Source organism: Sus scrofa, chromosome 10 (assembly GCF_000003025.6).
Source record: "Sus scrofa isolate TJ Tabasco breed Duroc chromosome 10, Sscrofa11.1, whole genome shotgun sequence".
In the NCBI taxonomy this organism is placed as follows: Eukaryota; Metazoa; Chordata; class Mammalia; order Artiodactyla; family Suidae; genus Sus; species Sus scrofa.
In genome coordinates, this window is record NC_010452.4 from 22,742,981 (window position 1) to 22,766,500 (window position 23,520).

Below are 23,520 nucleotides of genomic sequence, written 5' to 3' on the forward strand. Positions count from 1 at the left end.
GTAGGCTGTCTTTTGTGGACTCAATTAAAAATGAGAGAGGGAAGGAGTTAGTCTTAGGGAGATGATGCTTAGAAATATGTGTCTGTCTGATTTAATTCAAAAGGCCCAAAAATTTATGCTGTTTAGAAAACTTTGCCAGTCTCATGGCTTTAAAGTAGTTTATTGTAGTAAGGTGATGTAGCGGTAGAAAGACTTCTAACAGTCCAAAATATTGATTTTGCTTGACTTATATATATTTAAAGCATCGTTGTTGTGGAAAGGGAACATGACAAAGTATTTCCCAAATACATTTTAACTTCAGAGTATTCTGTGCGACGTGGCTAAACATTTTTTATCCTCAGACATAAAAGTCTAAGTTCGCCGCCACATGATTTCATCTTGATTTACTCCAAAAATAATTTTTGACGATTTGGGGGAGATTTATATCAGAAAGAATAAGAAACCAGAGCTTAAGTTTATAATAGCGTAGTTTTCATAAATGGATCACCTGACCTACTTAAAGGCAAGAAATTTTAATGTCAGATGTATTATTAGTAACAATGTAACATTAAGAATTTATCTCACACCTTTTTCATATATTTCCAGTGAACTTGATACTCTTTATTTTTCAACATTTTTAAATGTAAAGAACTTAGTACAATTACTTCAACCACTGCCAGGAAAGTCTCTTCTTTCTCTATAACAGAGTAAGATAGTTTCACTTTGTGGCCAGTAGGACAGATATAAAGAATCACTGTCCAAGCCAGTACTAGGTTATAAAGCTACAGATTTAATTTTGATTTTTTTTTCACATGCGGTATAAGGAAAGCATACACTTTGCTAAAATTCTACTCTCTGCTATACATGCCTTTTTCCCCATCAGTTTCACCCCTTTTGTTTTTTTTAGTTTCCCCAACTTGAATGTATTCTGATAGAATTGTGAATGCTTTGCTTCCTATTTTATTTTTTAAATCCTTTTGCTTTTAACTATCTCGTGTTGACATGTGTTTAAAAAAAAAAAAAAAAAAAAAAAAAAAACCCTGAGGTGTTTTGCTATTCTATTTTTCCACTGGTATTTGACAGTAGTTTGCCACTTGTATCGGACTCCTGAAAAACAGTACAGCTGGCCATGAACGCCTTATCTGAAACCGGAAGGATCATAGAAAAACAGATTTTGTTTTTTCCAAAAAAAGTCCTGGTCCAGGTAGCATGTATTTTTCTCTGAATGTTGAGATGAAATGGTATATGGCTAAATCTCCCCAAGATATGAAGCGATTCTGGAGTTACTCTGATGCCAGACAAATCTCTACCATGGCCTGGCGCTGTTTGGGAAGGTTGAGCTTGTTAAAATGTAAGACAAATTGCAGAACCACATAAGGGCTGAAATGGAGCAAGGAAAAGCTTTACTGGGGATTTCCTTAAAATGAAACAATGCAAGAGACGGGTGTTCGATTTATAATATGTCTCACTGTTTTTTTCTTCCAGGGCTTTTTTAAGCGAACAGTCCAAAATAATAAAAGGTACACATGTATAGAAAACCAGAACTGCCAGATTGACAAAACACAGAGAAAGCGTTGTCCTTACTGTCGATTTCAAAAATGTCTTAGTGTTGGAATGAAGCTAGAAGGTAAGTTTTCTTCTCAAAACTACGGCCTGTTAAAATTCTCCAAGGACGTAGGATTTAAAACAACATTGTACTTATAATAACGTGGTAACAGTAGTTTCCTAGTCTTTTCACACTCTTGACAATCATGTAAGATCTTTTTATGTTTTGTTAGCAGAATAGCCTGATTCTCGTTTAAACACAGGTGAAATCTCCTGGGAACAGCACTTGAATATCAGAGTTTCACCTTCCTGCCTCTTTTTCAGTTTGAGGAACAGATGCATTCCCTAGGTTAGATGACAGCAAAGCTAAAGCGATTCGACAGAGAACAAATCAAAATAATTTGCAAAAATAGTTTTAAAAATCCTTTAAGTTTTTAAATCAGCATTCCTTGGTGAAAGTTTGATTTGAATCTTTTTACATGGGTACCTGTGTTACAATGGTTACTCTTAGTTTCATGATTTCTGGACAAGAGTCTACGCCTTTAATTATAAAATGATTTTTCTCATGTAGAGTATCATTTTTGATAGTGCGGGAAAGCATACTTCTTTCGAAGAGGACTGAGTCTACAAAAAAAATTTTTGAGATGCAGGAAACATGAAAAATAATGAACTATTAAATCAGTAGCATTGGTTTGATGAGAACAAGAGTGGTTTCTCAAAAGCCACATTAAACTTTATGTTGAAAAGAGTAGAACCAGCCTTTACGATGTACAGATTGGCAGGAAGTCAAGTTAATATGTGACTGCTGTAAATAATTTGTAGTTCATGGACTATTATGGTGTGTTGCTGTTTTCCAGCCTCTGACCTACTGCCTTTCCACAGATTAAATACACTGCAAATAAAGTAATAAGAAGAGATACATATCACTGCGATGTGCCAGATCCTAGAGTGATTTTATTTGATCAATGAGGCGCAGGCTAGTGGTGTTTGGGGCTTTTCTGTTGTGTGGCACTCAGACTTGATGGAAATACTCAAACAATTTCAAATATAAATCTGCTGAACTGCTAATAGATTTCCTTCTCAATAGAAGCAGCCACTTTGGTTATCAGGAGTCAGGGTTGTTTTAAGATGAACCTGAGAAAGGCAGTGATTGATATTTATTAACTTCTTGATTACTGATCTTTTGATTCTTTTCCAAACAACAAAATCGTGTGATAGGTGCTTACTTCCCATAGTAGGAAACATCCAAGATAAAATATCTTAAACATGAAATGTTGTGATTGCATATGATGTCATTTGGTTCCTTTATGTGTTTAACAAAAGGAAAAGGTTGTGTTTCGTTACCACAAAAGTACCCTTTCTTTTTTTCATTCTTTAATTTTTAAAAATTATCATTGATTTACAATGTTGTGCCAATTTCTGCAGTACAGCAAAGTGACTCAGTCAAACGTGTCTATATATATAGATATATTCTCTTTCTTATATTATCTTCCATCAGGGTCTATCCCAGGAGACTGGATATAGTTCCCTGTGCTGTACAGCAGGACCTCATTGCTTATCCATTCTAAATGTCACAGTTTGCATCTACTAACCCCAAACTCTCCAGCCATCCCACTCCTGCCCCCCCAAAGTATCCTTTTTTAACTGTAACTCCCAGTGTGAGATAAACAATTGAATAGTCAATAAATTATCATCCAGATGAAAAACTTTCTTACCTTGTGCAGCATTCTGGATACCTAACATGCACAATAAATTTGTAATGTTAGACTCATCCTAAGATTTAAAAAGCTTGAAAACTAAATCTCTAGCAATTTCAACATGTCCCAGACTGTCAGTGGTCACTGTCTAATTGCCATTGGTGACTACGAGCTTGAGAAACCCTCTTTGTAAATGATTAGACATGGCTGCAGATGCCACACAAGCAGTGTTGACGGTGGACCGTTTTGACGGCTTCTGAAATGAATTTGCTTTCTTGATGTCCAGATCCACTTAAGTGAAAAGCATTACCGGGCGTTCCCGTCGTGACGCAGTGGTTAAAGAATCTGACTAGGAACCATGAGGTTCTGGGTTCGATTCCTGGCCTTGCTCAGTGGGTTAAGGATCCGGTGTTGCCCTGAGCTGTGGTGTAAGTCGAAGACGTGGCTTGAATCCCATGTTGCTGTAGCTCTGGGGTAGGCCTCCATATGCCTCCGGAGCGGCCTGAGAAAAGGCAAAAAAAGACCAAAAAAAAAAAAAAAAAGGCATTACCCAGTGAAGGCAGGTTTCCAAGAAGAGCACGTACCCAAACCCTTTTTGCAGCAAATTAGCCAAAATCGCTTTGAGGGAAAAAGATGTTTTAAGGAAAAATAGTCACAATTTAATCTGGAAAGTGGATGATTTGATTTCTTCTTCTTTTTCTTTTGCCCTTCCAAAATGAGAATCATAACATCACTGTCATGATAGACCCTCAGCTTCCTTAGCCATAGGACGCACCCACTGTGGGTAACACAAATTAAGAAATCGCTTTAGGAATTCCCACCATGGCTCAGTGGTTAACGACCCAATTAGGAACCATGAGGTTGCAGGTTCCATCCCTGGCCTCACTCAGTGGGTAAAGGATCCGGCATTGCCGTGAGGGTGGTGTAGGTTGCAGATGCGGCTCAGATCCTGAGCTGCTGTGGCTGTGGTGTAGGCTGGTGTCTACAGCTCTGATTAGACCCCTAGCCTGGGAACCTCCATATAAAAGGAGACAAAGACAAATAAAGTAAAATAGAATAGAATAAATTAAAATAAAGAAATCGCTTTAGTCCACCAAAGGGTTACCATGTCCTATCCCTACCTCTCTGGATGATGTTTTTGGCTGACCAACATGCTTGGAGGAAATAATTCATAAATAAAGAGGACATGGCTTTTAGGGGCATCTCTGTGGGCTATCATAATGAAAACAACCCCACACGGACCACTTGTGGTCCCTTTTCAGCCTTTTGAAATATCTGGAGATCTGGAGAAGGCGCATCATTTACATCTGATTTGTCATCTTACTTCCTTTTTTTTTTTTTTTGTCCCTGCCCCCCCCCCCCCCCCGCAACAGCGGTAAGGGCCGACCGCATGCGTGGAGGAAGGAATAAATTTGGGCCCATGTACAAGAGGGACCGGGCTCTGAAGCAGCAGAAAAAGGCCCTCATCCGAGCCAATGGACTTAAGCTGGAAGCCATGTCTCAGGTGATCCAAGCCATGCCCTCCGAGCTGAGCCTCTCCTCCGCCATTCAGAGCATCCATTCCGCCTCCAAAGGCCTACCTCTGAACCACGCTGCCTTGCCTCCTACAGACTATGATCGCAGCCCCTTTGTCACGTCCCCCATCAGCATGACGATGCCACCCCACGGCAGCCTGCAGGGTTACCAGACCTACGGCCACTTTCCCAGCCGGGCCATCAAGTCTGAGTACCCAGAACCCTACACCAGCTCGCCCGAGTCCATCATGGGCTATTCCTACATGGACACGTACCAGACCAGCTCCCCGGCCAGCATCCCCCACCTGATCCTGGAACTGCTCAAGTGCGAGCCGGATGAGCCGCAGGTCCAGGCCAAGATCATGGCCTACCTGCAGCAGGAGCAGGCCAGCCGCAGCAAGCACGAGAGGCTCACCACGTTTGGGCTCATGTGCAAGATGGCAGACCAGACCCTGTTCTCCATCGTCGAGTGGGCCCGGAGTAGCGTCTTCTTCCGAGAGCTCAAGGTACGGCAGCCCTTGGCATCCAGCCTTCCCCGCCCGGGGTGGGGGTGGGGGGACCTGGCTCTGCCCCTGGTTCACAGGGTCTTGGTGCTGAAACACATTGCGCTTACCTGTCCTTTGTTGTGTGACGTCCTAGACGTGACTCCAGGACCCTTGCGAAGCCTCGTGTTTTCTGCCGCTCTTCATTTGGGGGCCTGGTGTTTAATCTCACAATACAGGAAACTCAGTTGGGTTCTTTTGTTATTATTATTATTATTATTTTTCAGCATGTTAGCCTACTTTTACTTCTTCCCTTTGTCTCTGATGGTTTATGGCTAAACTGAAGCCAAGGTGAAATAGCACCTAATAAACATAAAAGATTATGGACCAAAGAGCCCTCTTAGAGGGGTGCCCGTTGCCAAGAAAACAAATGCTCACCTTTAGTTGTGTTCAGGCGCTGAAGAATGCGAAGGCGAGCACCTGGTTAGTCACATCAAGCAGGTATTTACTACCTGTTTACCTTGATATTAGGTTGGTAAGGCCTTTGTGTGCCGGGCGGATTCCAAATAGGATGTTGGCTGTCATTGGCTGGGGAATGGACCCAAGGGTGAGCGTGAGTCTCCTTGGCTGGGCTTTCTTGTTCTCATCATCCCTGTTTGTCATTGATTTTAATGGATTGGTACATGGTAAACACAGTCCTTGTTTGTATAAGGCTCTCTGTTTAACTACGTAATTATTTTATTTCCTGAAACTTAAGCCGGAATTAATATGGGAAAGTTAGAGAGAAGCTTGGGATCTACGAATAGCTACCAAACCGTATTCGGTGGTTAGTGGTTTCATCCTCTGCTTGGACAGCAAGAATGAATCCTGGGTTTGATTTCTAGCCTGTCTGGTAGAACCTCAGTTGCTTCCTGTTACTGTCGGGGAGATGTGGCTGCTGCAGGCCCGTGGCTTCTGATCACCTTGGACTTGGGAGGGGAGGGGAGAATCTTGGAGAAAGGGGTAGTATGAAAAGCAGGCTTTTCGTTGAAAGGTTGTGTTTCAAGTGGTGTGTGTGTGTGTGTGTGTGTGTGTGGGTGGGTGTGTGGGTGCGTGCGTGCATGCGAGTTGGGGCTGTGGAAGCCCCGTGCAAACAGAAAGCTGCACTTTCCACGGCCGTCTTCATTCAGGCCTCGGTTCTGTCCCGGAAACAAAAAAGTTATCTGCATGGATCCAAATCCTAAGTTTCCAGACTACCACCAGTCTGAGGGCTGTGGAGACCACGTGGGGGCACGCGGTCAGGCCAGGCCCCCTGGGGGTGGAACCGCCCCGGGCTACTCAGGGCGTTTATCATTAAGCTATCCTGGTGTTTGTAGGGTCACGATTTGCCTCTAGAAGAAGCAATTGGAAAATGAAAACGAAAATTTTTGGTCAAACCGGAAGGTTAGGACACACTAAGAGTTAAGCACAGCCTTGGCAGTCAGAGGCGCAGTTTGAATTAGATCTTTGCTACTTAGTAAATGTCTTCACTGACAGGTTGTCAATCTGAGCTTTAGTTTTCTGTCTGTAAAACTGTACATGTGGGAGTTCCTGTCGTGGTGCAGCAGAAACGAATCCGACTAGGAACCACGGGGTTGCAGGTTCGATCCCTGGCCTTGCTCAGCGGGTTAAGGATCCAGCGTGGCCGTGAGCTGTGGTGTAGGTCGCAGACGCAGCTCAGATCCCGCGTTGCCAGGGCTCTGGCGTAGGCCGGCAGCTATAGCTCCGATTGGACCCCTAGCCTGGGAACCTCCACATGCTGCAGGTGCGGCCCTAAAAAGACAAAAGACCAAAAAAAAAAAAAAAATTGTGCATGCGGTCTTTGCAGGGACAGTCGGGGTTATGGAGGGAACAATAATAACTTCCACTGAGGAAGGATTTCGAGGAGTAAATGAGACTGTGGACAAAGCTTCTAGGACTGGGAGCCTGGCATATATTACATGCTCAATAAATCAGTGCTATTTAAAAATTGTAATTATTTGGTGACAGGTGTGTGGAGGCCTTGCGGAATACTCTTCTATTCAGGGGGAAAAAGCCATGCCCTTGGACTCCCTTATTTGTTTGATATTGGGAAGAGTATTACCACGTGTGTTTATGGAAGAGTAAAACTGTATAATAGTCATTAACTCTTTGGGAGCTCAGGGTTAATAGAGGCAGACTATTGCCTTTGGAATGGATAAGCAATGACATCCTGCTGTGTAGCACTGGGAACTCTGTGTAGGCTTATGATGGGGTATGATAATGGGAGAAAAAAGAATGGATACATGTATGTGTAACTGGGTCACTCTGTTGTACAGTAGAAAATAATACTAATAATGTATTGGGGAAATTTAAAAACAAACCTCTTGTCAGTTGAGGTCCTAAAATTTGCCAGGCAGTAAGTTGGGTGTCAAATGTATACAATGTTGAGTGAGACAAAGTATTTTCTCTTAAAGGTTTTATGATGAGACAGTGTCATCCATATCTATTTAAAAACCAAGACCCGTTGGAATTTATTTCACAAAAGCCCGGGGAAGGAAATCGTGTGTATTATTAATACCTGAACAAAGGAAGGTTATGCAGTGAAGCTAGTAGCCTCAGGTTGGACTTGAAAACACACTCTCCAGATTTCTCTTTTCCTCTCATTATAGTTAAATTGTATGAGGGTTTTTTTTGTTTGTTTGTTTGTTTTTTAGGGCATCAGATTTCATGTTTGGCTAAAAATGCAGACACCTTTGGGAATGGGACACAGTAAAGCATTTTCAACCATTTATACTGTTGTTGAATGCATTTCTCAGTCTTTCATGGGATATGCATTTTTTTTTTTTTTTTTACTTTTAAGCGATGTTATTGAAGCATAGTTGATTTACAATGTTGTGTTCATAAACCATCTATAACAGGAAAAATAAAAATCATTTAAAAAAAAGAAAGGAAAGGAAAAAAAAGTGTTGTGTTAATTCCAGCTGTATAGCAAAGCAGTTCAGTTATACATGTGGGTATATATATATATATTTCCTCTGCATTATGGCTTATCGCAGGATATTGGATATAGTTCTCCATGCTGTACAGTAGGACCTTGTTGTTTTTCCATGAGACTATGCTTTTTTTTTTTTTTTTTTTTTTTGACTTTTTAGGGCCACACCTGAGGCATATGGAGGTTCCCAGGCTAGGGATTGAATCAGAGCTGTAGCCACTGGCCAACACCACAGCCACAGCAAGACCAGATCCCAGATCCAAGCCACATCTGTGACCTCTAAAGGGTGGGAGGTGCCCCCCCCCAGAGGGGGGGGGTCAGAGAAAGACAAACCGGACCCACTTCGCACTTTGCCTTGGGCTTGCCTTGAAAGGAGCAAGTTCCTTTAAAGGTTCTTTTAAGAAGGAAAAGTAGAGTTCAGAATAATTTAAGAATCTGCTTAAATACAAAGTTGCGAGGCAACTGTTTGCTTGGGAAGAATTCCTTTTCCTTTGTTTTTAAATTTACTTTGTGGAAACCAGACCGAGGCATTTCAGCCAGCCTTGAGACACGTATTCCTCCAGGGCAGAGGCTTTCAAACTTTGTAACTAAAACCTGCAGTAAGAATTATATTCTACACTGGAACTGGGAGCATCAAACACAAACACACACGCACACACCAACAGCAGAACCAAAGCACTAGACGATATGTGACCTTGTCCCGTGTACACTGGTATGTTCTATTTTATTCTGCTTTAGTCTAATTTATTTCATGTTTTCTTAAGATTTCCGGTCATGACCCACTACATTGATTTCACGACCCACTAATGAGGCATGACCAGCAATCCCAGGAGTCATTGCTTTCGAAAGGTGTCCTGGGCCACCCACTGTGCCATTGTCTACCTACCTTGGCTAACTCACACCAACGCCTGCAAAGGGCCGACCTGCCGACATCCCTGAAACCCGCCGAAACCCGCCATCCACTCCTTGCCCCATCGTCCAGCAAAAGTTGGGATTTTAAAATATCATTTGGCAAGACGAATACTCCCCTTGAAACATATGTCTTTTTCTTGTTAATTTCACTGCAAATTACCCCATCCAATGATACACTGGCAGGGCTGATGGCTTATAACTCCACAGCCTCAAGATGCAAAGTCACATGTTTGCTTTGGGAGCATAATGGGATAATAAGGCAATTTTGCAAATGACCCCTTGCCCACACTCCCAGGACAAGTTATACTCCCTCCATGGATGAGAAGAGCTAGTCCAGAGTCCATTTGTTTACTCTTGAAGGGCTTAGAAAGGCCGGAGGAAATTTCGTGGGTTGTTTGGTTTTTCTTATACATTTACAAGGTGCAAAACAGATATTCTGCTTCCCATTCAACATATTAGAATGCGAAAGAGGACATGATAACTCCAAAATGCACATCTTGAGAAACTGCGTGTCAACAGCCAAAAAGGGAAAAAATACGATATCCTCGTAGAAATTGTGCAGATTGCTGGGTGGCGATCGGGGAGAAAGAGATACAGGATGAAGATAAGTGAGCTGTTTGGTTTTTCTGTACACCTGGAAGGGACAGTTCTGATCTCCATCCGGAATAATGGCGTGGAAGAGATGAAATTAATACTCGGAAACTAGCAGCTTTTGCAGCAGCCCAGGTGCATCGATTGATAGCTCCTTGCCTAGAAGTGACAGCTTTTCCAGACCTGGGGGAGACGGGGTGGGGGGGGGGTTCTTCTACCCATCTGAGACAGGGGTGCGTGGCTACTGAAGGGCAGAGCTGGGGCTGGTTGACTCAGGTTCAGAGAAGCTGGGCATCCCCACGGCCTGCTTCCCCCCCCCCCCCCAACACACACACACACACACACACACCCTGTAACCTTTGACTCCGAAAACACAGGCCTTTGCCAGCGAAGCAAAAGCAGATCTCCTGGTTATCAGAAGTCAGTAACGACCGCCCAAGTCCTAAATCACGAATCCTCAGGGAGACAGATTCTCTGAGCCCAGGCCCCTGGAGCATCCATCCAGGGGGTGCATCTGCCTGCTGGCACCCCTGAGCCGTGGAGGGGTGTCCAGAGTTCCTGTGCCCCCTGGCTCATAGCCCCGTCTTGGGGACAGTCCCTCCAGAACCACACAGGCTTGGGCTTGGTAGTTAAATAGCTCCATGGCATTACATACACCCTGTGTCCTACTTGAGGCTGGGCCTGTGTGCATGGGTTCCTTTGTATGCATGTTGGTGAAAATAGGCAGGAGAATTTAGGGTCGTTGTACCCAGGTGATGGATGGGCCGCTGATGGGATGACAGTCTTTTCTGGGGGTGGTTTCACACCTTCTTTGTACCTTCAAATCTTTTCACCCAGTCTGTCTCACAAGGCCTATGCTTGGTTCCTTGTGTTTTTGGAAATCAAGAGCAAAGTCAAGCCCCTGCCCCCCCCCCACCCCCATCACAGAAAGCGCTGCCTGGGTGAGTCAGGAAGACTGTTTTGCTTTCAGTTTTTGTTTTTGTTTGCTTTTTAGGGCTGCACCCGCTGCATATGGAGGTTCCCAGGCTAGGGGGCGAATCAGAGCTATAGCTGCCAGCCTACACCACAGCCACAGCAACGTAGAATCCAAGCCGCATCTGTGACCTACATCACAGCTCATGGCAACGCCGGATCCTTAACCCACCGAGTGAGACCAGGGATCAAACCTGTGTCCTCATGGATGCCAGTCAGATTTGTTTCCGCTGAGCCACGACTAGAACTCCTTTCTCGCTGTGTCTTGAGTCCCTCACAAACACGAGGGCCCGTGAGAAAATAATTCCCACTTTGTTGAACAACTAAAGAATCTGGAGGATCTATTTGATCTTCTAATGAGACCCGATGTCTTAAGAGAATTCTGGGAACGGATAGAAGAGATAATTCTGGTACATGTAGGAATAGAAAAAAATCTGAATTAATCCTGACTGAGACATGTAACTAGTGCTTCTGTGGAAAATAGGGCTCAGGCTCAGGGAGTTTGTGCCAGAGGAATTGAGCCCTGCCGAAGCCGGTTTTCTCAAAAGTAAGGAGCCTGGGGGGCAGACGCAAGCCTTCCTTTTCCTCTGCTCTGTTACAGAAGCTTTGGAAGCAGTTGTGTTTATTATTTTTAACACTCTGGATCCCTTTTTCCCAGGCCTGAGGTCTCCTCTTCCAACCAGTGTAGGTCTGTGGCTTGAGACTTAGGTGGATCTGCCCCAGTTTTAAGCCGTATTCTGCTTGCCTCTGTGTGTGTGTGTGTGTGTGTGTGTGTGTGTGTGTGTGTGTGTGTGTGTGTGTGTGTGTGCGCGCGCGCGCGCCTGCATGGTGTTTTCCAGTTTTACCCACCATCCCGCTGTCCTTTGCCTCTTCCTGGGCTTTGGGATTCAGGATCTGGAGTCCCAGAGTCCCGCCCATCTCTTTACTTACCTGAGTTTTCATTTCTCTGGAGGCAAAGGACCCGCGTTGAAAGTGATTCCTCATCAGGAGGGAGAGGTGTTTAACCTCTATTTACCCCGAAACCTACTCATCAAAAAGGGATCAGAGGACAATTAAATTCCCTTCCCCCCTCCCCGCCCCTCGTAGGTTGGCAACAAAATAGAAAACTGGCTTTTCTTCCTTCCACTGGAGGTGGGCAGGGAAGTTTTCTTCTGCCTTTGACTTTGGAGGGACCTGGAACCTGCAGGTCTGACTCTGTGGCTCAGGACTCTTCAGGCGTCACACATCAGCTTCTGATTCCTTTCAGGCAGAAGCCTCTGGGCTGGCTGCCTGTGGAGCGTGTAGATCCTTCTAGCCTTGCTTGCTTGTACAAGCGTGGGTGCTACTGCACCCATGTCTGTTACTGACCGAGGAATCCATTCTTTAGCCTCCTTCTTGGTCACCCCACCCTGGGGGCCCCAGCTCGTCTCCATCAAACTCCGTTTGTGCCAAGCCTTGTTGTTTGGTGGAAACGGCCCCCTGAGTGCATACGACGTGGATTCCCCACCTTCTGTGTTCCTTGCTACACTGTTATGTTTGGTTTACTCAGTGAGCACCCATCTGCAAGCTGCAGATTCCGTTTAGACTCGAACTGGTTTCGGCGCAGCCCGGCACTTGTGGTTTCCGTTGCAAACACCTCGTCCGTGGGAAGCCAGGAGATTTGGTCGGAGCAATGATCCTCGCTTCCTTCTGAGTCTGCTTGTTCACATACCCGATACGCTTCCTGTCCCTATTAATCTATCTGTTATCTGCCAGGATCTCAGGGAGCTTGGGAATAGCCCGCCACACCCGAGAAACCTGGGTTTGACTGGCCCGGCCATTGTCAGGTGTCTGAAATGAAGGACAAGGAACAAACACCCGTCTTCCTTGATCTGCTCCGGGTCAGATAGTAAAGGGAGGGGCGGTCCCTTCTACGGGGTGCTCACTCTTTGCCTGCTAGGACCGGGTGCCTCAGGCCCTCCTGGTCCTCTTCTTAGGGCAGCCCTGGGGAGTGACACAGGACTAGGTCTCCTTTTGTCTAGAGAGGGAGAGGGAAGTCTCTGGACCTCTGTTGTCATGTAACATGGTCCTTCCGGAGGACACATCTGTCCATCCATCCACTCTTGTGGTCCCATAGAGACACCGGGTTAATGGATTAGTAAAAGTTTGCTAACTAGGCTTTTTAAACCTTTTTTTTTTTTTTTTAAGTCAAATAATCTGTTAGTACCAGCAAAATTAACCAGGACACTTGAATCGGTTTAGGGCCATGGGAACAGGAATGAGAAAAATGGAGGAAGAGGAGTTCCTACTGTGGCACAATGGGATCGGCAGTGTGTCTCTGGAGCACTGGGACTCAGGTTCAATCCCTGGCCTGTGACAGTAGATTTAGGATCTGGCATTGCCACAGCTGCAGCATAGGTCACAACTGTAGTTCGGATCTGATCCCTGGCCCGGGAACTCCATGTTCCGCGAGGTGGCCAAAAAATCAAAAAAAAAATTAAAAAAAAAGACAACACTGGATCCTTAACCCACTGAGCCACCAGGGAACTCCTGGGAGTCAGACAGTTGTTAAGTGCTTTATGTGGGGCATCTGGTGTATCTCATTTAATACTCATCAATCCCTGTGGGGTAGCCGTGTTTGTTCCCAGCACTCAGGGAGGGTACTAAGGCTTAAAGACAATGTTTACCGAGTTGTCTGAGTCCCGTGGCTGATGTATGATAGGGATGTCATTAAAATTTAAAAAAATGCATATGGCAGCCTTTTGTGTACCGTAAAGGCCTTTATCTATCATTATGGCCATTATCTCGCTGCCCATCTAGTTGCTACTTTACAATGGCTTTTTTTTTTTTTTTTTTTTTTTTTTTTTGCTTTTTAGGGCTGCACCTGCAGCATATGGAGGTTCCCAGGCTAGGGGTCCAATCAGAACTACAGCTGCTGGCCACAGCCACAGCAACATGGGATCTGAGCTGTGTCTGTGACCTACCCCACAGCTCACAATAACACCAGATCCTTAACCCACTGAGCGAGGCCAGGGACCGCAACTGCAACCTCGTGGATTCGTTTCTGCTGCGCCACTGTGGAAACTCCTACAATGGCTCTTGAAGGACCTCTGTTACTCTTAAACTGCAGAGAGCAGTTTCCTAAACTGGCCCAAGAATATGTGAATTCTTTATTTTTTTAACCAGAGGACAACTTGGTAGGGCTGGAGTGCAGAGCAGTTTGCATGCAAAGACATCAGGAGGTGGCCCATTGGCTGGAGGCTCTATAGCTTTTAAACCGAGATTTGCAAAACCGGCTGTGACCCAAGGGCCCTAGGAGGTGGTCAGTCAGGTGCAGTGGCGGCGCAGCCCTCCGGACTTAGGGACACTGTGCAGCCTCCCCCTTGCCCCCACCCCCTCAATGCATGGCACCTGTTCCTACCACGTGGTCAGTAGAGGCTGGGGCATCACTCTGTCTGCTTAGACACAGTTACAAACTTGTTTGCTGAGAATAACTGGGGGTCCCAGCTCACTCCCCAGCACGGTACACACACACATGCTCACAGATCTTAACGGAAAGTCCAAGAGGTTTGTTGGAGTCACTGAGACCCCGGGAACCTGTCTGCACACAGTATCCAAAGTCATACAAAATCAGGGAGTGAGCGACAAAGCCGAAAACATGACTCATGGGTGACACTCCTTAACACCCTTGTGAAGGACTTTGCCCTCTGACCCCGTGAGGGAAAACAGGTCTTTCTATTTTCCAGGATAAGTGAGGGATGACTTTGCTCTGACTTTATGCTCCTGCCGCTCGGGAGGCCGATCATACAAATCTCGGAGGGCTCAACATCCATTTGCAGAATGGCTGCATAGAAATTGGGCATTTATGCTATTCTTCACGTTAAAGACATTAATCTCTAACCCAGGAATACCACCCACACTCGACAACAGCAGTGCACACGGCATCACCCCTCCCAGCAGCTGGGCATCTTCTCTCTTTTAAACGTCCGATGCTTAAAACCTAAATCCCTCTGCACTTGTGCCCTCTCCATACACAAGGTGCCTGGTCCGGCCGGCTTGCCTGGTGATGCTCTGACCGTCCGTATCCTTTTCTTTATTTTCCTTACTTTCCTTCACCTCCATCTCTCCTTTTCTATCTGCCCAGACTCCCTTCCTCGTTTCTCACTCCTGTGGCTTTTCTTCCTTCCCTTGTTGAGGCCTCAGTTTCTGAGAGCTGCCGGCAGGCATTGCTTGGTCAGCATGGGGTTCAAGGACCGCTAGCCTCCGCTGCACCTGCGCTTTCCCTGCAGGTGGATGGACCAAAAGGGGCCCCCGAATGCTGTAGGTCTGAGGATGGGTGGATGCTGAAGACATCATCCCACGAAGGGTTATCGATGGTTCCCTCACTTTTCACTTCCTCCCTTGGACATTGTGTTCAAATGCCATGTTGGACCCTGGACCTGCCAGGACCAAGTCTGTGAATTCACATACCCTGAAGGAAGAGCCAAATGCTTGGAGGAGATGTTTTTTAAATCTGAAGCACAGAGGACTGTTGGGTCCTGCTGCTGTCCCTTTCTCTCAGAAACCTAAAAGAAAGCCATGTTATCTTGAATATTAGAACTGCCACCAGGATTACACCACATTCAGGATTAAATTTACAACCAACTTTGATCTAACTTCAGATTCTGTACGAAAGCTCTTTCTTCACATGGCCGATGGATCATTAGCCACTAGGTCTAAAGTCTGTCCTTTATGGCACAGTGGGACCATCGAGATGGCAGAACGTAACCCCAGACTGCGGCCTCTGTCTTGCATTTGGGGATATGGAGGTAACTGGCCTTTCATTCAGGGCCCGTGGTGTTGGTTTTTAATGGCTGCAACAAGACCACCTCGTGTGAACTGACGCTCTCGGTTCTTTTTCTTTTTTCTTTTTTTTTTTTTCTTTTGTCTTTTTGTCTTTTTTGGGCTGCACCCGTGGCATATGGAGGTTCCCAGGCTAGGGGTCCAATCGGCAACGCCGGATCCTTAACTCCCTGAGCGAGGCCAGGAATCGAACCCGCAACCCCATGGTTCCTAGTGGGATTCATTAACCACTGAGCCACAGTGGAAACTCTTTTTTTTTTTAATGTATTTTTGTCTTTTTCTTTTTTGAATGAGTTATTTTTTCCATTATAGCTGGTTTACAGGGTTCTGTCAATTTCTTCTGCACGGCAAAGTGACCCAGTCACACATACATATATACATACATTTTCTCACATTATCATGCTCCATCACAAGTGACTAGCTAGAGTTCCCTGTGCTTTACAGCAGGATCTCATTGCTTATCCACCCCAAATGCCATAGTGTGCATCTATTAACTCCAAGCCCCCAGTCCATCCCACTCCCTCCCCCTCCCCCTGGGCAACCACAAGTCCATTTCCAAGTCCATGCATTTCTTTTCTATGGGAGATGATCGCATTTCTAAATACCCTGTTTACAGAATACTTTGCCTGTGTCATTATTTCATTTAATGAAAAGCATGTTTTTTGTTTTGTTTTGTTTTGTTTTTTTTATGGTGATGAAACTCAGAAGATGCTAAATCTGTCCTGAATGAATATACTCAAGATGTCAAGGAGGGAGACAAGACACCTGAGAGTCAAAGGAGCCAGATAGGGGCTTGGCTTCACTTTTAAGCGACATCAGATTGCCAGCTGGTGATCTGAAAACTCTCAGGATGATGTTTGCAGTGACTTCTTAAGCAGCATTCCTGATGGATGCGATTGACACAGGCACATGTACATTCATTTGGTAGAAAATAATTCCACACGCACCTAGGTCCTGGGTACCACATGGGTCTCCTGGGCAAATTCTATGTGTTATATGTATCAGAGTTTTTGAGCATGTATCTGGTTTTCAGATGTGGTTTGAAATGCTGGCTCATTCTAAGACCTGCTGTTTTATTTTGACCACCAGCACCTGCCTCCAGAAATCTCCACCTGCAAAGGCTTTTTTGACCACCCTCATCCCAACACCACATTCATGCTTTTTTTGATCTCAGGTTGAGATGAATTATTAGGTTTTACTTAATGCCTAATTTGGGGGAAAAAAAACTTACTAAATATTACATTTCCCCTCGTAAAATAATGATAGAGATTCACGTTTGTGCAGAAGCGTTGGCAACAGCATTCTTCAAAAGTTTTCCTTTGGGTGATGAAAAGCTGTTATATTATTTTGACTAGCTAATCAAATGTAATTGGGGAGCTTGAAGTGCCTGAGATTTTCCTCGTGCGGTTATCAAAGCAGGACATGTAACTCGTGGAGCTGATGAAAAGCATCCCTCACGGTACTCTTTCAATTAGAGATCTTACAGAGCAAATGAAAGAACGGTTCTGCTGCTAAAAAGTCCGAGGCATTGAAATGCCCCTTAATGTTAATTGCTGTATTAGCTAGTTAACACATGAGTGTACATTTTAATTGATTCTTGCTCCAGTTTTGGAGGGGAAAAAAAAAAAAACATTTCTGAATCTGATGGGCAAGTAAATTAAGGAGGGATGAGGCTTGTGCACCAGAGTATACTGTTTATATATTCTCTTCCAATCATGCCAGGTATTTACAGTGAAAACACCAGTGCTCACTTTTGTGGAGCCTGACTTGCTGGAAAAGCACTAATGGTTTGCCCTGGTGTATGGGGATTTGTGGTTATGAAGGTTTGCACAGGAGTTTTACTTGACCTTGGAGAATTCCTTTTATGGTTTTATCGATGACATGTCACAATCTTGAAAACATAACTTCATCCCAGTCACGTATTTGGATGGATCCACCTAAGGGTAGGCTTTTTTTTTTTTTAAGGCCGCACCTGCAGCATAGGGAGGTTCCCAGGCTAGGGGTCTAATCGGAGCTATGGCTGCTGGCCTATGCCACAGCCACAGCAACATGGGATCTGAGCTGTGTCTGCGACCTACACCACAGCTCATGGCAACACCAGATCCTTAATCCACTGAATGAGGCCAGGGATCGAACCCACATCCTCATGGCTCCTTGTCAGGTTCATTTCCTTTGCACTGCAATGGGAACTCCAAGGGTTGGCTTTGAAAAGAATCAAAATATGCTATGCCCTGAGTTCCTGCTGTGGTGCAGCAGGTTAAGGATCCAGCATTATCTTTGCTGTGGCACGGGTTCCATCCCTGGTCTGGGAACTTTCATAGGCAGCAGTTGTGCCCTCCCCCCCCAAAAAAAACCCTGCATTTCATTCACCAGGATGTTGCATTGGGCGGGGGGTGTATTCCACTCTTTAGCCACCTGTGGGACAGTTCTGGCACAAATGATTCATTGTGACCAAGGATTAGGACAGATTTCAGTTTCTATTCAGACGGGAATTCCGCTGTTCACTCCCTCACTCCTCAGACACAAACTGAGCTCCTACTGTGTACCATCCCTGTGCTGCAGACGAGACAAGAGCAGGCCTCACCCGGCACATCACGTCCTCCGCGCCCTTTCCTCAGGTAACCTAGAATTCTCCAGCATTGATGCAGCCCCAAACATTGCAGCAAACTTGTGCCACTACTTGTGATGGGTCCCGGCCATGCTTCTGCTGGGTTCTGAGATGATACTGGGACTAGAAAATGCAGGTGAGGGGTTCCCATCGTGGCTCAGGGGAAATGAATCTGACTAGCATCCATGAGGACACAGGTTCGATCCCTGGCTTTGCTCAGTGGGTTAAGGATCTGGCGTTGCTGTGGCTGTGGTGTAGGCCAGCGGCTGTAGTTCCTATTCAACCCCTATCCTGGGAACCTCTGTGTGCCCAGGTTTGGCCCTAAAAGGACAAAAAGGAAATGCAGGTGAATTCTCGGAGACAGCAAGCCAGCCCTGAGAAGCGCGGCCGTAGGACAGGAATGAGTGAAACCCAGAGAGAGGTTGGCCCAGCATATAGTCTAGGCTCTTGGGGACACCTTGCCGGCACCAGGCAGAGGCGAGGCTGGTGAGGGAGGGGGTCTCGAGGACGAGGGGGAGTTGTGCTGCAGGGGGACATGCAGAAGTGCAGGGGCCAGGGAGGCGTCCCCAGCAGAGGACAGCAGGTGCAGAAACATAAAACCTGGGCACTGTACTTCCAGGGACCAGAAAATGACTCCTGTGGCAGAGAGGTGAGCTTGTAGGGAGGTGGCAAGAGGCTGGACAGGTGACAGGTGAAGGGAAGCCACCACAGAAAGGTGGAGAGACTGGAAATGCACCTGCTGTTTCATGAGTTCATTCTTTTTTTTTTTTTTTTTTTTTTTGTCTTTTTGGGGCCTCACCCACAGCATATGGAGGCTCCCAAGCCTAGGGGTCCAATTGGCCGCCAGCCTACACCACAGTCACGGCAAAGCCGGATCCGAGCCATGTTCTGCGACCTACACCACAGCTCACAGCAACGTTGGATCCGTAACCCACTGAGCGAGGGCAGGGATCGAACCCGCGTCCTCATGGATCCTAGTCAGATTTGTTTCCACGAGCCACAATGGGAACTCCGATCACACACCAGCTTTTAAAATGGTCCTGGACCCCACCTTTGAACCCGGTGAATCATTCCTTCATTCATTCATTCAATACCTATAAATTAAATATACACTCAATGCCAAGCCCTGTTCTAGACCAGGGGTTGCTATGGTGAACAAGACCAACAAGGATACAGTTTTTATTTCTTATTTTTCCTTTCTTGTTTTTTTTTTATGGCCCCACCCTTGGCGTATGGAAGTTCCCGGGCAGGGGATCGAACCCACGCCTCCACAGTGACCTTGAGCAACTGCAGTCGGATTCTTAAGCCATGCGCCATGGTGGCAACTCCAAAGATACTGTTTTTATTGATGCTCACATGGTAGTGGGAGGAAGCAGGTGGTAAACAAGCCAAGGAAGATAATGTGAGCAGAGAGAATAAACGAGTGAGCAGGTTATGGGCAGCGAGGGAGCCGTTAGAGGGCTTCAGAGAAGGTAGTTGTGACCAGTGGACACTTGAGCTGACATTGAAATAGCAGGGAAGAACCAGGCAGCCCAGGCACAAGACAGCAGGTGCCATGCCTACGTGGACTTGTCCTTTCTAGAACTTTCTAGCTTGTATTTCCTAGAATCAGGAAGAGAGGCAAAGTCACAGGGTCGGAGTTTGGTAAGGTGCAGCCCACCTGGGGTTTGGTTTTTATTTTCTCTCTGAGGTGGGAACGTGGAGGAAGATTTTAAGCAATGGCACATCTTTGTCTGATGCTCGGAGCACTTGTTGCTGCGGCTGCAGGTGGGAGATGGGTTGGTTGAGAGGAAGCCAGAGAGAGCAGGAGGTTCAGCGACCCAGGGGCTCAGACAGAGCGTGATAGATGGGGATGGGGAGAGGTGGATGGGTTCAGAGCAGAGGCTGAGCTAAAGCCGACAGCATTTGCTCAAAGGGGCTTTGGGAGCAGATGATGCCACAAACAGGACTTGGGTTTGGGGCTCGAGCCATGCAAGGAAGTGGAACCAGCAGCTCGGGGAGCAGGGCCAGCAAATATCCTGAAAAGCTCCTGGAACAGGTCCTCAGCTGCCCCCTGTGGGAACCACTGGTCCCTGTTTTTACGCAGGAGAGCACAGCGAAACCATCCCCTGCCCAAAAGGATCCAAACTCTTCCCAAAGGCCAGGATCCCCCACTGCCCCTGTTTCTGTTTGCAGCAGTCAGGATGTTCTTTGGTTTACAACCCAGACCCTTCTTGGGCACAGGAGTCACCCCTCTGTCATGCAGGTGGAAACAGGAGGGTCACCTTGGCTTGATGCTAGCCTGTTACTGAGTTATGGCTTGTGGAGCTGCAACTCCATGAAAACCTACACACTCTGTCGTTAAAGGGCCAAATGTACATCAGCAATTAAGACAGAGGGGTCTGCTTAAGACTGGACCCCTCTGCCCACGCAAACTGACCAGGCTGCCAATTCAAGCCGAGCGTCCCCCCAGGGAGATTAATGGCTGATGACACAGTGCTTGGCCCCACGTGACTTCCCTGCTCAGATTTTGGCTCTGGGCTGAGCAGAAGGGGGCTTTGGACTCTTTGTTTAAAAGCATAAACTGTTGGAGTTCCCGTCTTGGCTTAGAGGTTAATGAATCCGACTAGGAACCATGAGGTTGAAGGTTCTATTCCTGGCCTTGCTCAGTGGGTTAGGGATCCAGCGTTGCCGTGAGCTGTGGTGTAGGTGGCAGACACAGGCTCGGATCCCGCATTGCTGTGGCTCTGGCGTAGGCCAGTGGCTACAGCTCCAATTCGGCCCCTAGCCTGGGAACCTCCATATGCCGCAGGAGTGGCCCTAGAAAAGGCAAAAAGACAAAGGAAAAAAAAAAAAAAGCATAAACTGTTAAACCTTTAATAACATTTTTCTTCATTGTGGATCCTCTAGAAGAATCTGACCCAAAGTTTCACTATCTTGACCTGGAAACCAGTTTGTTTTCCTCCGTAGTCTTTTGTTGTTGTTTTTAAAGAAGGACCTTTAGACTATTTCTTTTATAAATAAGGTCAGAATAAAAAAATCTGGAGTTCCTTCTGTGGCACAGTGGGATCAGCATTATCTCTGGAGCTTTGGGATGTGGGTTTGATTCCCCGGCCTGGCACAGCGGGTTAAGGATCTGATGTGGCTGCAGCTGTGGCATAGATTGCAACTGCATCTCAGATCTGATCCCTGGCCCAGGGCACCCCCCACCCCAAAAAAAAAGAATCCATAGTCTTTTTTTATAGCATAAAATTGCTACTAAAAAAAAATTCTTTCTAAGCTTTATCTCCCATCCTTTAATTGCTCTTCTTCTTTTTTAATATTACTCAATGAATTTATTACATTTATAGGTGTACAATGATCATCACAACCCAATTTTATAGCATTTCCATCCCAAACCCCCAGCGCATCTCCCTACCCCCCCAAACTATCTCCTTTGAAAACAATATGTTTTTCAAAGTCTATTAATCAGTATCTGTTCTGCAGAGAAGTTCATTGTGTCCTTTTTTCAGATTCCACATGTCAGTGATAGCATTTGATGTGGGTGTCTCATTGTCTGACTGAATTCACTTAGCACGATAATTTCTAGGTCAATCCATGTTGCTGCAAATGCCGGCATTTCATTCCTTTTAATGGCTGAGTAATATTCCATTGTGTATATGTACCACATCTTCTTGATCCACTCCTCTGTGGATGGGCACTTAGGTTGTTTCCATGTCTTGGCTGTTGCAAATAGTGCTGCAGTGAACATCGGAGTACATGTGTCTTCTAAGAACTTGAACTTTGTTTTCTACAATAACAGATACCCCACCCTTCTCTCCCCCAAGTGCAGAGCGGTGGGCACTGTTTGGATTTGTTTACTGTATAATTCTAGATGGGCATGAATATGCCATACAGAGCAGCGTCAATAACCCTGCCAATAGCGAGGGTTCTAATTCTCATATCTCCCAACATCCCCAAAGGACTTGGTTCCCCCCAACCTCCTACCTTACTTTACCTCTAGCTATTGAAACAGATCTGATATTATTTGGTTTAGTATCTTTGCAGTCGAAAAAAGCTCTTGCCTGTCTGTTCACTTTTGAGCCCAAGTCCGTGGTCACTTGCAGCACAGACTGACCTCAGCTCTGTGGACGCTGAAGCTTATACAATTTAGGAAGCTCTCGATAGAAAAAAATTGCAAAAAAAAAAAAAAAACGATCTCTGTGCATACAATTGCTTGGATCCCTCAAGAGTCTGGCAAATGCTCCCTATATGGGAAGGTTCCTGAAGCCTACCTAAAGCTCTTAGCTTCAAGGCAAAGTACCTCTGATTTGCTGTTCTGCTAAGGGATTTCTTCTGCAGGGTATCAGTGGGGCTAGCTAGAAATCACGTAGCAGTCCAGTAGGACTTAACTGTAGACCATCCAAATTAAGTAAAACAGATATAAAGCCCCAGACACCTTTACTGAATTTTGTTTTGTTTTCCTTTCTAAAAATAATTACTTATTGGTCCCAAGGCTAAACACAGTTTTGGGTTTTTTATTAACGTTTGATATTTTGGCCTCAGTGCACAGTGGCTTGATATGATATCTCTGTTCCCAGACCAGGGCTTAAACCCCAGGCTGCGGCAGTGAAGGTGCCAGGTCCTATCCACCAGACCACCAGGGAACTCCCAAGACAGTTCTTTCTGCCTGTCGAGTAAAGACATAACCACAGCATCATTTAGAGACTCTCTGCTGGCCCACCTTCTCACCTGAGCTCACCTGAATGGCATCTCACACACACACGTGGTCTCCTCTCCTTTCTTATCTCAGATGCTATCCAACCAGTTGAAATAAAAAGTGCCTGAAGTTCTAGTTCTGTTTGATGGAGGATTCATAAAGAATCTAGGCTGTCCAATAACAGCAGTAATTTCTGCACATGCACCTGTCACAGAGATCTGAGAAGGATGAGAGTTTGATGGTGAAGCATGATGTAAACGTGGGGGGGCTTTCCTGCATGTCAGACTGCAGTTTCTCTGTTCTTTTATTTTAAAGTCTATTTTATTTTATTTTTTATTTGTCCTTTTAGGGTCACATGGCATAAACCTCCTCAGCATACGGAGGTTCCCAGGCTAAGCTGTAGACACAGGCCTCCGCCACAACACCAGATCTGAGCCTCGTCTGCAACCTACACCACAGCTCACAGGAACACTGGATCCTTAACTCTCACCGGTTCAATGGAGGCCAGGGATCGAACCTGTGTCTTTATGGATACTGGCCAGATTTGTTTCCGCTGCGCCACAACGGGAACTTCAGTTTCTCTGTTCCTAAGAGGAATCACATAACAGGAGTACCGTTGTGGCTCAGCAGGTTAAGAATGGGACATAGGATTCTTGAGGATGCGTGTTGAATCCAGTGGGTTGAAGATCCAGTTTTGGCACAAGCTGTGGCATAGATGAAAGATATGGTTCGGATTTGGCATGGCTGTGGTGGAGGCTGGTGGCTATGGCT

At 45.8% G+C, this 23,520-nt stretch overlaps 1 protein-coding gene across 5 annotated transcripts in view; it reads left to right on the forward strand.

Moving 5' to 3' along the window:
• The window catches only part of NR5A2 (nuclear receptor subfamily 5 group A member 2), a 139,041-nt gene that overhangs the window by 15,116 nt on the left and 100,405 nt on the right, over positions 1-23,520 (forward strand). For 4 of the 5 annotated variants that reach the window (XM_021064002.1, XM_021064001.1, XM_021064004.1 and 1 more), the window contains 2 exons: positions 1,465-1,606; positions 4,595-5,241. In XM_021064002.1, coding sequence (XP_020919661.1) covers positions 1,465-1,606; positions 4,595-5,241 — 789 coding nt within the window. 5 annotated transcript variants of the gene reach the window in all.